The sequence below is a fragment of the Centropristis striata genome, chromosome 4, assembly GCF_030273125.1.
Source record: "Centropristis striata isolate RG_2023a ecotype Rhode Island chromosome 4, C.striata_1.0, whole genome shotgun sequence".
NCBI lineage: Eukaryota > Metazoa > Chordata > Actinopteri > Perciformes > Serranidae > Centropristis > Centropristis striata.
Window position 1 is genome coordinate 14,362,115 of NC_081520.1, and position 17,283 is coordinate 14,379,397.

General features: G+C 38.8%; 1 protein-coding gene across 1 annotated transcript in view; it reads left to right on the top strand.

Moving 5' to 3' along the window:
- gbe1b (glucan (1,4-alpha-), branching enzyme 1b) overlaps window positions 1-12,118 on the top strand; it is an 82,333-nt gene extending 70,215 nt beyond the window's left edge. The window contains exons 15-16 of the mRNA XM_059330989.1: window positions 330-447; window positions 10,151-12,118. Of these exons, the coding sequence (XP_059186972.1) occupies window positions 330-447; window positions 10,151-10,213 (181 nt within the window). The 3' untranslated portion in view covers window positions 10,214-12,118. The remainder of the gene's footprint in view (window positions 1-329; window positions 448-10,150) is intronic.
- The last annotated feature ends 5,165 nt before the right edge of the window (window positions 12,119-17,283 follow it).

Here is a 17,283-nt window from a genome sequence, read left to right on the forward strand (position 1 = left end):
AATTCATTATTTATTCAGTGAATTGGATAAATTAGACAGGCAGGCGGGATGGCTAAGCCATGGCTGAATCAGTTTTGTATTTATGTTCATTTCAGGCAGCGTTCTCTTTGTCTGTTAGGGCTCCGCTCTGTCACTTTGTAGTGCTGCGAAGGGGAGATGAATGCTGATGGATGTGAGGATTTCAATGAATATAAACCAGCTGAGCACTGCTAAACCAACTCTGAACACCAAAAGCACTGGTGATAAAACCTTCTCTTGTGCTTCTTATGTCTTAGATCTTATAATCTAGTTTCCCACTGCCATTGCGCCTTAACGTCAATCTTTGTCAGATACAAAATCAAGCTGGATTCAGATATGGTTCAGTATGGAGGTCACGGACGGCTGGACCACAACACAGAGTTCTTCACACATGCTGAGCCCTACAACGGTCGCCCCAACTCAATTCAGGTAATTCTTTTTTGACTCATCAAAGGTCATCTTTTGTTGAACGTCATCGAGTCCTAACAGTGAAGTGTACTCCAGTTGTAAGTCCCGGGCCATTGTTGTCGAGCCCAGTCTCTAGACCACTTTTCTAATAACCTATGCTGTATCACCATCCCACTCTGAATACTAATTCTAACATGGTTGGAGGATGTTGTACATTCACAGTGAAAAAGTGACAAAATTAAGTGTACTCAAAAATGTCAGTATGCATACTAAATGATTTTGGAGTGTGCTGTTGATGGAAACCATTGTCCCACAATGCAATGCACATATGTAATGAAGGAGCTGCTCACGGCTGCAAAATATCAAAAGCTGTTGTGGGTGTTGATGAGACAGTTCCAGAAGTATCTCCGAAAACAAAAAATGCAGGATTAAAAGTTTGGACAAACATTTTTTTTTTTTTTTTTTTTTTTTTGCTTTGTTGTGTTCAAATGTATTTTGCCTTTAGCGTTAGCCAGTCAGATGTCTAGCTTCATTTCCTATTATTACAGAATGAACAAAAGGTGCATTCATTTCTTGTTCTTCTTCAACTTCTCATGGTATTTGCATATTTTTTTCGATTTAGGGCATAGCTTTGATCTCATATACCTTTTTCATTTCAGACATTTTGACTTGTCACAAAAAAGAGGTCACTAAAAACTTATTTATGATTCTTTCAGAAGATATTTGTACTTGTCATAGCAGGAAAACCACACATTGTGACCAATAGCCTTAACAATGACAATGATAACATCCAGTATACCATCCCAACAAGTACATGGATCCTGATCCTGGTACACTAGCTTTCATTATTCATTATGTTATTAGCAGCATCCCTAAGGCTTATTATATAAGTGTGTAACTGGAGCACATCATTGAGCTGCAGTATGAAGATGACTGTGCAGTTGTGGCCCACACACCGGAGGCACTGCAAGCTACCTTTGCAGCTGCTGCAAGGGCGAATGTTAGGCTTGGTCTCTCTATAAACGTGGCAAAGACTGAAGTAGTAAGTCAGTGGCTATCTACTCCTCCATCTCATTCACCAACTCTCACCATCTTCGACAAGCCACTTGCAACAGTGAAATACCTGGGCAGCTTCCTCGACTGCAGCATCGAGATACAAAAAAAACGAAAAAGCGACTTACAAGAAGAAAAAGCAAACAATCAAGGTATAGAAGAAGCCATTAGTGCAGCAATAAGTGCTAGTGACAATTCTTTAAGGAGTAGAGTTGTGGTGTGGTGCTAGGAGAGAAGATGCTCTCTGAAGAGCTGGGTCTTCAGGAGGTTTTTAAAGGTAGAGAGGGACGCCCCTGCTCTGGTAGGAACTGGTAGTGTGTTCCACCATGCAAAGAGTTTGGATTGCCTTGGACCAACAGGTGGCAGAGCCAGGCGCTGCTCATTGGAAGAGCGCAAAGGTCGTGAGGTAGCATATGTCTGAATAAGGGCGTTCAGGGAGGTAGGTGCAGTACTGGAGACAACTTTAGGCCAGCATTAGAGATTTGAATTTGATGGGGGCTGCAACAGGTAGCCAGTGGAGCTGGATGAGCAGCGGTGTGACATGTAGTCAAGTTCTGAGATGACGACAGCTTGTGTCAAGAGTTGAGTGGCATGTTGAGTTAGGGAAGGTCTGATTTTTCTGATGTTGTAAAGTGCAAAGCGGCATGACGGGGCAACAGAGGTGACATGACTGGAAAAGGTGAGTTGGTCATCCATCATCACACTAAAATATCTGTCTTGGCAGTTGTCATCATGAGTCCCGTGGACGCTGTACAGCCGCCACAAAAAGATACTTGAGGCTTTCCACATGCCCCATATGATGCATGTCCCAAACTGAGTCAGTATGGAGGCGACTGTCACCCAGCACCAACTCATCATCAGGATGCTGAAGGAGCGCCTGCCACATAAAGTACTGTATGGCCAGCTACATTTGGCTTGGCAGGGGGCCAGAAAAACGGTTCAAAGACCACTATGAAAAAGTGTGGCCTGAACCAGAGCCAGCTGGAGGACACTGCCAACCAATGTTCCATCTGGCGTATCACGGATTGGGCTCTACAGCCACAAGAAGACCCACAAGAAGCAGAAGCAGGATTGTCATCATCGGACAACAGCGGACAACCCAAAGCAAGCCAAAAAGCGCCAAAGTATGAGGGCTGAATCATTCCCGGTCGTCACCAGAATGTCTTTCTTGAAGACTTCCATCACCATTCATATGATTCATTGTATCTTGCGGACACTTAGCTTTAATTTTAGAGGGCGCACATAGACAACAATCTGTAGAAATGCAGGATGTTGTCCATTGAAGCAATGATGAGACTGATGGACAATAAAAGCAAATATATTAGCGGCTTAAATGGATCAGAGCCATCATTAATGCTATTAGTTACACTTGTGTGTTTTTTCCCGACTGTGACAAATCAGAACTATGAGAGATCTGTTCTCGTGCCTGTTGTGGCCTCTGTTAGATGTTGACTGGATTTTGTCCTACCTATGAGTAAAGAAATCTCCAGTTGGTTCATGTGATTATATTTTTTGCAGCACTGCCAACAGTGCGATATTCTTCAGCATTAATCATGTGGATATTGATGGTATTCCAGTGGTTTAGTGTTTTCCTTTATGCAGGCAAAGAGGTGTACACTCAACCTGCTTGTAGTAATTACAAAATATGATGAAATAGCTGTCAGTGTATTAGTGTTTTGTCCTTTTATGTTTCGTGTTTGATTTCACAAATCAATTTAATTAGCTTGAAATGGAGTTTGTAGTGAGAGGATCCTTTCGAGCCATTCTAATGAGGTTTAAGTGTGTTGTCATGAAAGAGGGCTGCCTGTTCTGGCAAAAAGCCATCATCTCCCTGGTCTGGGCCTCTCAGCTTAACCACTGCTCTATAATTTAGTATCTTCCTCATTAATATGATTAGCCTTTAATGCAGAATCCAGAAAATGATCAAATATGCCTGCATTAAAAAGAGGCTGGATGTGTCTATCTGGGGATGGTAGACCATCCATTGTTTGTGAATATCATATTTTGCTTTTATGTATTTTACTCATGCTGGCAGTTATCCTGGAGTCATTGAGTCTTATGTGAATGTGATATCTACAACGCTTTTATATTCTTCGGCAAACAATGTGCATTATTCATGGTGTTAGAACTTACCTTTTTATGTGCACGCCTCTTAAACTCACACTGCATCACTGAGGGGAGAAAAATATCTGGGAGAATGAACCGCTGGGCTCCCATCATGGGGACTGCTTTTGGCTAATAGCATGAAATAGATCGGTCCTTGAAATATAGAAAGAAACACTGATGCATTTTAAGCAGAGTGCTCGAGGATCTTCCTAATGTTTGTCTCCTTTTTTTCCTGATGTAATTTTTCTTGATTAAAATGCTGAAAGGCAATAAGATGTTTATGAATAAGGTCAGGGATGAATTAGTGAGGATCAGCACCGATACCCAAACACTCCAACTGTAACTCGGCTGATTGCATGTGTTAGATCTTATGTTAATGAATCCAATTAATGCATGAGGACAGTGATGTCTGTGAAGTGGTCTGCACAGTCATCATCTCCCTCTGTGGTTTTTCAGTTTGTTTAATCAAATAATAAATATCTGGAGGCAGTGCACTTAAGCTTTTTCAGTTAGTAATGGAGTTGACATAGCACCTGATGAGGTGTTTGTTTTTCTGAACTCAACTTGAACCTCATCAGATCAATACGGAAAGTGTTGCAGTTAATGGATACAGGATATTACTCTATATGTATATTAAGAGCTGGACGAAGCCTCTTAATGCATCAAAAATGTGTTTGGAAAAACTAACACTGCTATTTAGAGCTTCATGTCAGCATTATTTAACCTTAAAAAGCCTCTTCCTCTTTCACGCAGACGGCGATCCTCCATCGTATTAGCTTAGGTTTCATCAGATAAGGACTCAAATTCCACATTCTCTTAAATCTCTTATTAATTCAAACACCACTGCTTCACCCACGTCCCTCTTGGCCAAAATGTGAAGTTTAGTTAACAAGTCATCTGCTAATGTTGGCACCATCATAGATTAATGGGGAATGAAAGGGAGTGAGAGGAATGGGGCCGACAGGGAGTCAGCAGGGTGGGGACCCTTCTGCACATACTGTATCTCCTTTATAAGCTTCTTTGTAGAGATTGCACAGGGAGAATGTAGTTTTGCATTAGGGTTGCTTCTCCTCCTCCTCCTCCTCCTCCTCACACCTACCTGGTTATGACAAGAATAATCAGACAAGAGCCTCTGCGGGGGCTGCGAAAGGTGCCCACACCGTCCATGTTTTATTTAACAACTGTTGCTTTCAAAGTCGCAAACTTCTTCTCTCCTGTCTTTTTAATGGCTCCGTCAGTTCTCCAGCTTCCTCGTTACTGAGCGATAATAAACTCTCATATCCTCCAAGAATGCATCACTCCTCAGACTGAGAATGCACATAATTAGATGAAGCCAGCAGAGACGAGAGCATCCCGGTGGCTTGGTAGGCTGTGGTGGCAAACACCATGTAACAGTAACGCCCTCTGTATATAAATGTGGTCCTGGACCGTTGTTGTGTGACATCTATTTAGCTCTTTCAGTCCATTGCAAAGAAATCGATAAAAAGAAAAATGTCCCCACCTCATCAAAAGAAACAAACAAAAACAATAACAAAACAGAACCTGTTAGACGTGACACGGATGATAAATAACAGAGTATACAGAGGAATGCTGCATGTGGTAGGTGTCGATAGGCTGTGTCAGAGTCATGCTGTTTCAGGTTCAAAAATAATATTTCCCTGGAAAACAAATTTCTTAAATGCACAGTATGTAATTTATGCCGCAAGGGGTCTCTCAATAAAAACAAACACGTGGCAAGGAGAGTTTGTATCCATTGTTAAACAACCTCCATTTGACGTGACTGAGTTATTGTATTAAACTTTTATTCATGTCACATCACGTTAGGCCGTTTATTTCTTATGAAATGACCACAAGTAGCTTTGGCTTATGTTACTTAGCATGAGATGAGCCCACTAATAGGGATGGAATGATATATGGTTTATTGCGGATTGCAACAAAAAACACAATAAGTTGTTGTTGTTGTTGTTGTTATTGTTATTGATGAATTTCATGAATGAATCGTGAATATATGTTCAAATCAGGGACTTAAAAAACTGTATCACTCACTTATATATTCATTTAATGATTTATTTTTAATTGCCACAAGGGGGAGCTTTTATCTTAAAAATATTTTGATGATTATCAGGATAATATAATGAATATAATATTGTGAATCAAAATGATTTTGGCCATGATAATCCTGACATGAAGTCTTCATAGTGTCCTATGCCTATCGACTAACAGTAGCTAAGTTCAGCCAAGTTCTGCTATCAAAACAAACATACTCAAAATACTAACAGCATGTTGAATGCAATATTAAAACATTACCATAAGTATTAGCTTAGTGACAGACTTGAGCTACTTGTCACAGTAGTAGCCCATCAGAGTAACTCTCACTGCTCTTCAACAGAATTGTTTTTTTGTAGGTTGGGTTTTCTAAAGATAACAAAATAATCAGCACATAGGCTTATTTTATTTTATCCCTAGTAATATGAAGAGAGTGAATGTTTGAACAACTTGCCATGAAGCTGAATAAAAAATATGAAAAATGCACTCTTTATGCAAATAAAAAATGTTGCAGCTAAGCCTTCATCTGAGTGAACTGACAGCTTGATATAGTCAGTAGGGCATTTCATGAGAATCTCACACATCAAGAACTAGAACTACTGCTGAACGACTGAACGATCACAATTTGTTCATTTAGCAAGACAAAAACTTGGTGTAGTTGGGGACTCCAACTCTCCAAGTGAGATAATGAGTTTGAGGTTTAACCCCTTCTTGTGTTTGTCACATTTGCAGTTAGTTTGAGTGTTATAATGTCAAAGACATAATGCTAAGAAACACTGATGAATAATTAGCCGCCTCAAAACCTTTTGATAAACTTTGCATGCATCAAAGGGGTTGTCTCCTTTGACAGTTTCACAAAAAAAGAAATTAAGCTGAAGGGAGGAAGAAAAAGAAAGTGAGGGAAATGTAGCAGGCTTGTAGCAAATGATCAAAAGACGTACATTTCCATCAGAAACATCTAAGACCTGATGATGAAGTGTGAACTTACAGAGCAAAACTGTGACAGGACGTCGAGGACCTGCACGTACAAATATACAGTGCTCCTAAATCCTTTTACACATACTGTGTATACTGTATAAAATGTATACATGCAGTGTAAATTAGTAGGAACTTGCATCCATTTGTAATGCACCAATTTGTGAGTATATATTAATAGTATTTGAAGTAGATCACCTCCGCTGACATGAGTTTTCATGTATTTTTATTGTTTTATAGTTTTCTTTTGACATTGTTGTTGTATTTATCTTCCTTTAAACTGAAGACTGAGACATGTTTAGCCCAGAAAGGTTATAGTTGCGTGTCATCATATCTGAACAAAGTTTTGGTTATTATTTCTATAGTTATAATTACATATTACTCTATTAATTAAGTGCTGATATGTTGATATCACTGCAGCAGACAACACAAACAACAAAACTAGAAAATGAAAACCCAGGCTGTAAACAGAAACCAATAATGTCCTTTAGTTTGGTCCTGACTCAGTTCAGCATCCAAGTCAGGTTTGTGTTGTTACCCAGTCAGATCCTTGGTGTGCAAGTACAACCTGCATGCACAGGAGTGCTTACAGGGAGTTGATCCTTGTTAAGTGAGTAATGGATCCAAACAAAGACATGTCTGGAGACTTTAAGTGCACAGATAGTCAGGCTGTGCTCTTGCCAGCAGCCCGGGTCAGGATACAGAAACCTAGTGGATGATATATTCCTGTAGAGCACCTCATGAATCCTTTATCAGTGTGTTTGAACATTGATCATATTGAGTATTAGCCCAAAGGCTGCAGTCTGCTCTTGAGGTGAGTAGAAAATCCAAACTCTCACATGAGAGTGTGATACGAGGCTATATAAGAACATCCGTAAGACAAAATAAGTTTAAAAAGAAAAGGACAAACGGCCTTGGCAAACTTTCTTCTCATACGTACAGTCCATGTAGTTGGAAAACAATTTCACAATTTATTTTTGCAGCTTGGATATTATCACTTGAAACAAATTGCCAGATTTGCAAAGGTTCTGTTGTACAGTAACGGCTGCTGGTAGTAACTGCTGTTGCTTAGATCTGAAATGTGTTGACTGGCGAGTGTCTGCCGGTGAAGTGATAAACACCTACTCCAAATGACTCATCTGAAGGCAGCAGTGGCTTTATAGACTGACCAGGGGTGCTTGTTGCACATCGTCTGCACAAAACTTTGGCAGCAGTATGTGTGCTACACTGACGAGAACTGTCATTATGCCGAGGAAAATTAGATTAATATTGTGTGAGTGGATGTGTGATCTAAATGAGATCATAACATACTGTAGGTCAATCAGGAATGGCAAGACATTCGTGCTCAAAGCACGGGTGGGCTTTAAAACATTTGAATGGGGATTTCAGATATGAGAATAGCCAATAAATAATAGCTATTCATAACTGAAAATACCCTTTATCCATGGGTGAATTATAAGACACAGACAGGAAAAAATAAGCAAAGAGACGTTTGTGTCAGAACAAATTTCCTTGTTGTTGTTGTTGTTGTTGTTGTTTAGTGTAGATCATCTCTTTTGTGGTAGCTTTGTAACTCTTTTTTGCCATGTTGTGGCCAAACTCTTCAGCAAAAGTTACACTAGCTCGGTTTAAACTGCATCACCACAAACGATGAAATATATTTAAATGAACTACAAAAGGTGAGATTAAAGAACATAATAATAAAAATAAATAATAATTAAGATTGTTAAATTTAATTAAGACACAACAGAATATTAAATCCATAGCTCTTTAATAAAAAATAATTTTATTTGTAGTAAATGGGCTATAATGTGCAAAATCAAAGCTATAGAACTCCTCATAATTATACAGTATATTGTCACGTGTGATCAGTTCATGGTGGTTTTATTTTTGCTCAGCTCAGTATAACATGAAAATATTATAAAAATTATATATTTGATCCCTTTTTGTCGAGTCTGAATTATAAGTGTTTGTTGGTCCTTTACACTAGATGTATCTAATTTATAACAGCTTTATGTTGTGATGACTAACATGTTAATTAGACTGTGTTCCACTAATTGCTATGCCAACATTTGGGACCATCTCTTTCTCTTTGTTCACAAATTGATTTAGAATTTGTCACTATTGCTATCTATTTTGTTGGAAGTAAAAGCTGTTGACATATTCCAGGTTAGGCGCAGTGGTAGCTTTTGTCTAAACAGGTGCAATGATTCATTCTGCCTTCCCTTCTCTCTGCAGTGCTTCTGCATGGAGACTCTCCCACTGTGACTGTTTAATTAGTCACCAATGTCTGTGTCAGTGTTTCAGCGCCGGGCTGCTCGACTCCCTCGGTGACAAACTGTTGCCAAAGAAACACATCCACAGCAAGCTCAGATCCACTGATGCCGAGGGGCGGCTTGAAGAGTTCAGGGGGTGATTGAATTGTTTACAGTTCTGCGCTCTTTTTCAGTTTTCTGTTGGGAAATATAGCATCATTTATGTCTGCTTGGCTTTTCCTTTGGCATAAATCTGAAATGACTAATGGTACACAGTGGCTCCTTCCCTCCAAATGACACTGTGAATATCAAAAGGATTGATCAAAGACTTTATTAGCTACACCGCTCCAAACGAACATCCTCACAAAGATTTCTTTGTACTGTATATATAAGGGATCTGACATTTCCCAGCTCAGTTCCTATGTTTGTTTTTTTTCATGGTGTGCTTATTTTTTGCTGACATTTTTTTTTCAGTCCACCAGAACTCTGGAGATTCTTTTAGCTCAGCTTATGCCCACTGGCAGATCGTATCTTCCCAGAATCTCAAAGTTTACATTTGATGCACAGCCAATATATAGAGATGATGAAACCCGCAGTAATTGCATTGATTGGAGGGTTCAATACGGAAAACTATGATTATTTTTTCCCCCTACTTTTGGAAAGATTGCTCATTTGGGAATTGTTCACTTGAATGCTCAAGCTTTGAATGCAATGAATTTGAGACGCATTAAGTCACTGATCAAGAAATTTGTAGCTCCAGCTACGCCAGGATGCATATTTTCCGTAGCTCAAAGCTTCAAATGAAATGCTACAGAACCACTTCACAAGCACAACTTTAAGCTGCAGATCTGCTGACTCCAGTGCCACCCAGAGGTCTTATTGTAGCTGCAACTCTCCCACACTTTGATTATACCTCTCTAACCTTGACAGTCCTCTTCTATCAAGGCTGTGGTGTTTGGCTACTGTCTCCTCTGAAGAGTTATTTTTCTGTTCAGATCTGAATATCCCTCTAAATACACCCCCCTCATCTTCTTCTTCACTGTCCCTGTCTCTTCCCTCCTTCTCCTCCCCTTCATGGAGCCATCATGTCGACCTTGATTGTGAGAAGCAATCACGCCTGATCACAAAGGCACCACCAAGTGCCTCCATGTCTGACTCCTAAAAAAGGATAAACGTGGAGATTCAGTAATCTCTGAAATCAGTTATCTCGTTAACATCATTAATCTTCAATTGTCAACTCACTCTTCTCCCTATTTTCTTTCCTCCCTTTTTCTCTCTTTCTCTCTCAGGTCTACATCCCCTGCAGAACAGCTATTGTCCTGGCCAACGACGAGATAGATTACTGTTATTAGAGGATGATTGTCTCCACAGAGACCAGGATCGAGAATGGATTCCAACCTCAAACTGAGTGTTAACAATCACCTTCATCTTAAAGTGTCAACCTTGCACACCACCCAAACCCACTTTTTGTGTTTGAGTCTTTTTCTAAATGGTAAAAAAAAGCAATGTGAGCTTGTGTGCTTTCAAACACCATCTGCAACCTTAGATGCTGTGTAACCCCATTTACTACAGATTGGTCCATTTGGGAAGCGTCCAACCTAACCAGCAGCTAGATGCTAAAACTTAAAACCCTGCCGAGTCCATCCACCACTAGCCAGCAGCCATTTATAGGCTCCGCTGAATTTGGCGTGTCATCTGAAACACATGACCAGCCACTGTGGCAGAGGGAAGCAATACAAGAAGCATTCAAACATGATAAAAATCCAGAGAAAATCAGAATATCTTCTAATGTTATGTACTATGTTGGAATACATTTGACTTGGTTTAATTATTTTGTATTTAAGTACAGATAAAATGTTGGTGCCAGTGACACAAACAGAATAACAGTATTATCAGTACTTTGAGAAATGATAACATCCAGGTATTTAATCACTGATAATCAATCTTTGTTAATTTGCATTTTGGGACATTGTACGATAAAAAAAATATTGCAATTTGCACAAAGTAATAAGCTGCTTTGAATTATTATACTTTAATGGGTATCTAAAACAGTTGTGTTGTAATGTTTGAATTTATGCAGCTACTGGGAGCATTCATGCGGTTATTTATGGCCCTGTTATTAAGCCAGTAATTTGCAGCTAAAGCAAAGTGATAAAATCACCTAATTTGGATTGTTCACAGTGTGTTGCATAATGCACAAGTAACATTTTAGCTGAATTACACTGTTTTTTCCCACTTAAGAAAAAGTAATGCATGGTTTTCTACCAGAGTAGGTCCTATTAAAGTAGTTTATGTAAACTGTTCAGACTGTTAACATCTGCTAATTCTACCTTGATTTATTTGCACCCTGTTCATTACTACAGCATTCCTCTGTGATTATTGTACAACACTGACAGAGCCTAAATTCGCATAGACAACGGCATGTGCCTTTCATAATTAGCTCTGACTTTTCTGACTTTTGTCTCAACATACTTGATGATTAAACATCTCAAAGACCAGCTGCAACGATCATCCTATGTTCTGCTTTGCTGTTGTGTGAGAAGGTTATTGATCAACGTGTACAAACTGAGGAACATCAGTGATGATATGTGACTGTTTTTGTGCTGAATTTAATACAACATGTCATTTAAGTGGTCTTTCATACAAGAGGTTTAATTATGTTTTGTTATAATTGATCTGTTTCCAGCCTGTATGTTCTCTTGGTTGTTCTAAAAGTCCCTTGTTGCCATGCGAATGGCTGTCTTTTGGAAAACTTTCAGCATTCCCTGCACGTTTGATCAAAGCAATACCATTAGAAGTGAAACAAGAGCTGATTTTGGGCATCCCAGATAAAAGCTAATGCCTTGATTTACTGCCATGGATACTGTAATTCTGTGATCCACACCTACTGCATTAGTAGAGATTCTCAGCCATTTAAGCCGTGTACTGTAGCATATGGCAGGTTTTGATCTGCCTCTCCTGCAGCCCAAGAAAACAAATTTATATTCAGGACCATCCTCCTGTGTTTAGCCAAAAGTATCATGAACATGTCATTTCTTTTTGTGTAACACCAAAGCATTGAAAAATGCCTTTCTCCACCTCTCGAAAAAGCACAGAGAGGATCACTCTGCATAAATTTCAAGCAACGAGGTTGTGAGACTGAAGTGGAGTGTTTAATCATCCCTCATCTGACCCAATGTCATTGTCGTTTTACCACTGCCAAAATGAATTGTCTGCATTTGTTCTCAAAAGTAAAATTGATGTCTGATACACAGTAACTATTGCAGCATATTTCTTTCATTATTACTAATGATAATATATCAGTGCCTGTCGAGCCACAAGAAAAATGTGGATGAACTAGACGTGCAGTGTGACTACTGATTCTGTCCCATCACACACTTATGGAAATGTAGGGGCTTCAGCATCCTTCAGAGTGTGTTGTGATGGTACTCCGTCACCAAGCACTTCATACAAAAACTGTTCTTTAAGGACTTGATAGTCAGAGTTCATACTAATTTTGTATGTTATTTCAATTGTCGCCTGTCTGTCACACACATATATGTATGTACGAGGCAGCATGTATCTAACAATAAGATTTGTAATTCACCTTCAGTTATAACTTTACACTGTCATGAGGGAACCTACAGGGTTTTTGCTTCACCAAAAAAAAAAACTGCATTGCAAACTATCCATCCAGGGTTAATTATCTTATATGAAGAATTTTATTAGGATTTAATTTATTTTTAAGGTATATTCAGATCATGAAAACTTTCCAAAGCGCTTTAAGACTTATTTTAAATTTAATTCTAAGGTTCACTCTTATCCAACGCGTCAGTCTTTAGATCTTCATCCTCCCAAGATTTCTTACTTGCAGAGGTCAATTTATTGTTCAATATAGGGGGACCAAATTATGGAATATCTTTTCCCATCTGGCAAAGACCTCCATCTCTGTAAAATGTTTCAAAATATTTCTAAAAGCTCATTTAACTGCTGTTTTAAAATTCTAATTCACACACAAATACACTTTTATAACATGTTCATTTTTGGTTTTGTCATATCCTGTTGATGTTATACATATGTTTTTTTCTATTATCAGTTTATTACTTTCTAATAACTATGACATTTTAGGTGGAGGCTTTAAATAAGTCCATCTGGGTTTTCTGCCTCTCCCTTTACACTATGTTATTTTTGTCATTTTATGTAATTCTAACTGTGCAAATTAAATAAACCTAAACCTAAGAATAATTATAATTATCTTACAATAACATTTGTATCATTTGGACACCACTTTTAGGTGAAGCAGGTCCTAAAAGGACGTTTTTTTATTCAATTTTATTCCAGTTCTTCTTCGTTTTTTATCATTTTAATTTGTCAGTTATCTGTCAAACAATAATATATTAGAATTTTTGATATCTTATACAAAGTGTACTATTTTCCTACTAAGAAATAGGAGTGATACTGAATAGCACGTAGTCACTGTGTTAACATACAGTGGTGTACAAGCCAAGGTAACCACACAATACATCAAAAAATGAACTTTACTTGAAGCCTTTAAGTCCTGTGGACTTTGTGCAGCAGAATACTGGACCAGACTTCAATAAGGAGAGCCCTGAAGTCTTTGGGACGACAAAAGAAGGAATCCACCTTGTACTCGAGAACATAAAGTTTCAGTTTCCATTTGGTGACCAGGGAAGCTGTGAAATGCTGTTACGGGACTACACAGAGCAACCGCCTCACTGGTTCCCACAACATGATGTAAGGGGGATGAAAGACAACTCATCAGACCATAATACTTAAATTTCCATTTCCAAGGCATCCTCACATTGTGCTACTTACACCAAATTATGGGTCTTGTGTGCTGGCATCGATACAAGCAGCTTCTTAATAGCAGTTGCACCATGGAAAGCAGTTTGGGAAGATCACAACGTAGCTTTTGTCCAGTCTGTGTCACAAAGGTGCTAATTCAATTTTTCGGTCTTTTTTGAGGCTGCATTTTTGTGATGTGTGAAGACTTCTTTTCTCTTTCTAAAGGTTTTTTTATCTCTGTTTTTTCTGTTACTGGTTTACACTGCACATGTTCGTTAACTGGCTCCCGAGCGGCTCACTTGGGTTTATGGTCCATGGAGTGAAGCTGCATGACATGACTCATCCAACTTTTCAGTCTCTTCACTGTCAAGTATCTAATAAAGGCAAAAGCCTAAAATAAATAATTCCCCCACCCCCTCATAAAAACCCTCTGGCCTTTTCCAAAAAAAGGCTCTCAGTTACTTTATGAGTATTCACCACAGGGGATGGCTTGTACAATATAATTCAGTTCAATGCAATTACCATGCAAATGTGTTCACACAGTAGACAAAATAACAGAAACACCTTAGCATAATGCAACACCACCTTAAACCTCAATGTCCTCAACACTCACCTGAGCTTTAAATCAACACCTTCCTGAAACAGCTGCACTGAAGTGAACTGCGAGCTTCACAATATTCTATAATTCACTGAATTTTACAGGTGTTATGTTGTTGAGTGCAGCCTCTGCGGATGTGACTGCCAGGAGATATCCAGGACATGTATGATGTGCTGTACATGAGAAGATTTCATAAGTAACTCTGAAAGCACTGAGCGTATTCTGTGTTGTAACACTTTGTCTGTTTGTATTTCTTATGGGCTCTCACAAGGATAGAGATGCCTAGAGGGAAGATCCCGGAGAATGCAATATTGTCAAAGTCAGAATTGGGGGTCTGACATGCACAAAGAGGATGTTTTCAGAGTCTGACCCAGGAGACTGCACAAGTTAGGAAGGGATTTCACCATGCACGCTGCTGCAGCTTTAATACAAAATGCCTGTGATTATATTCTATTCTGATACTTGAGCCTCCCAAATACAGTAAATTCTGGCATTTGGTCAACACAAGCACATTTTATCTGCCGGTCAAGAGAATACAACCAATAAATAATTTCAGGTACCAACATCACGTAGTACAAAGAAATAAAAGCAATACTATAAAGCAATACAGTTTGAATGGAGCCAGTTTAAACATCCTCAGTATCCCCAGAGAATGTCTGTAAGCTAATTAAACATCTACTTGTCAGGTTTGATTACACAAACACAAAATGTTAATATTTATATCATGCTGAGTCCATTCAACAATACATTATTAATGGTGAGAACTATTGGAGAGGTTAGCTTTTGTTCTCTTCATTCATCTGCATTTTGGCACATGCATACTGTACTATGAGTAGGAGAATTCAGTTTAAACATGAGAGTGCTTGTTCTTCCCACTTGTGAATATGTGGAACAGACAAGAAAAGCACATGTACTCTTCATTGTTATTTTTGAAGAGAGGTAGCCTGTGGTTTTTAGGAACAATCATCTCCTGCAGGTCTGAACGTCTGGAGTACACAGTATGGAACCTGGTGCTTTTAAGAACAGCTCGTTGTATTTTTCTTGGATGGTAAGGCACTATCATCTTTAACTTTAACCTTGTGATAGGGCTTCATTCCTTGGTTTGGTTTATAAGGCATGGGACAAATCACAGGAGCCTTGAGAACCTATTTAGAAATATTTATTGGTAAGCATTCTCTTTTACTAAAAAATAAATGAAGCTCATATACGAACGGTTACACTAAAGGTATTCAAAAAAAGCCTCAAATACTCTTCAGACATCTAGATTATTTTAAAAATATATCTGCTGTTGAATTTAATTTTCCAAGTTATGACTGTATTTAATATGCATTCCAGCATGCATTTAACTTGGGTTACAAAAAAATATTATTTATGGTGTGTAATATTTTCTGTCTAGTCTTTGAGGATTCTCTTTCAAAGATCACCAGGTATTTTATTACAAATTTTCTTTGAAAAAGTGATGCTTATCTCTGACAAATGTTAGACTAGTTCTTGAGTTTTTGTAGCATCTATTTTTTCTTTTGACAGAGGCATCAACATGAGACCGAGCTATTTCTTTATTGAAAGCAAAAAGATGAAATTGATATAAATCTTTTCACTGGTGTATTTGTATCAAACGTTTGAGGAGGACAAATTCTTATTCCTCCTGGGTCAAACTGATTTTAATCTACTTTTGTTGTGATTGATATGATAGTAAAGATCACTGGTGCCTGAATCAGGCCGCCTTAGTGAAGCACTCTGGCATCAGGGAGAGGAGACGGGACTGTTGTCAGGCCCAGCAGAGAGCAGAGTGTGCTGATATTCTTTTTGTCATTTCAGTCACTTTTCCATCTTTATGTAAAACACTGGCAGTGACTGGTTCCAATAGAGGTCTTTGGGACCTAAAGTGCCACTTGTTTTCTATTGTACATGATAATTAAAGGCATTTTCTTAGTATCTTGTGTCTATTCACTCCTCATTATACAGCTTGAAAGGAAACCATCAGTACTTGAGCTCCTGAGAACCAGAGCTGGGAAACAATAGCAGAAACTGCATTAATACAGAATCCTTTAGATAAGTTCATGGGGTGGGAAAGGATCCGCACGATATGTACAGATACGGTTTCTAGCAGAAGCAATATCTGGTGAGGGGGAGTGTGAAAGTATTTCTTATGAAGTACTTCCTCGAGTCCCACAGGAACTGCATTACTTCAAAATCACCTTCGAGCATTGACTCTCATTTATCAAGGCTATCCACAATTGGTCCACTGGGTGAGCGGCAGTCAACCATAAATCTATAAATGTCAGATAAGGCAGCACATACAGCGCAGCCCTTCTCCTACCAATTACATCTTAAGCGTTGATACATGTAGTAGTAGTCAAAGCAAGAAGAGAATCATGACGCAGCCTCACTATCAAAGTGATCTCAACAACCCTTGAAGCTAGTTTCAGCAGGGTCTAAAACTTACTGATGTGGCTGGAAGGAAGTACCCATCCCAGGCTGAATGGAGCTTAGTCATGACTGGTGTGGCTTCCTTTTTGAATGTTGAGCAGTCTGTAAGGACCCCCTTGCATTGATAAATTCAAATCCTGGTGTAGATTTTGGGCCTATAGCTTATATCAAGAATCAGAGTGAAATAAGAAGATCACGACATGGTAGGCTACCGCTCCACAGCCACAGCAGGAACCTCAGAGAATGGAGCGTAACAGCTTTGTTTCCCCACTGAGAATTTTGCAACTTCACATGCAATCCATAATCATCCTGTGTTGATATGACTGTATGTAACCTTAAAAGGAAGGCAGACAAGCAGGGAAAGATGCCAAACATATGCATACTGATATAGAGCCAAATTTAAAATTAACATACCGTCAAGCTGTTAAAATAATCGCCTAAGTAATTTTTTGTCAAAATCATCTCCTCATGATGCCAGCCACCTACGGTAAAATCACCTACATCCTCAGTTAACCAGATCATGTGATTTTACCCCCTTTAAGATCATCACTTCTTTGACAATTTGCCACATTCATAGGCATCAGATAAGAACCCAGCAAAGAAGAGCTG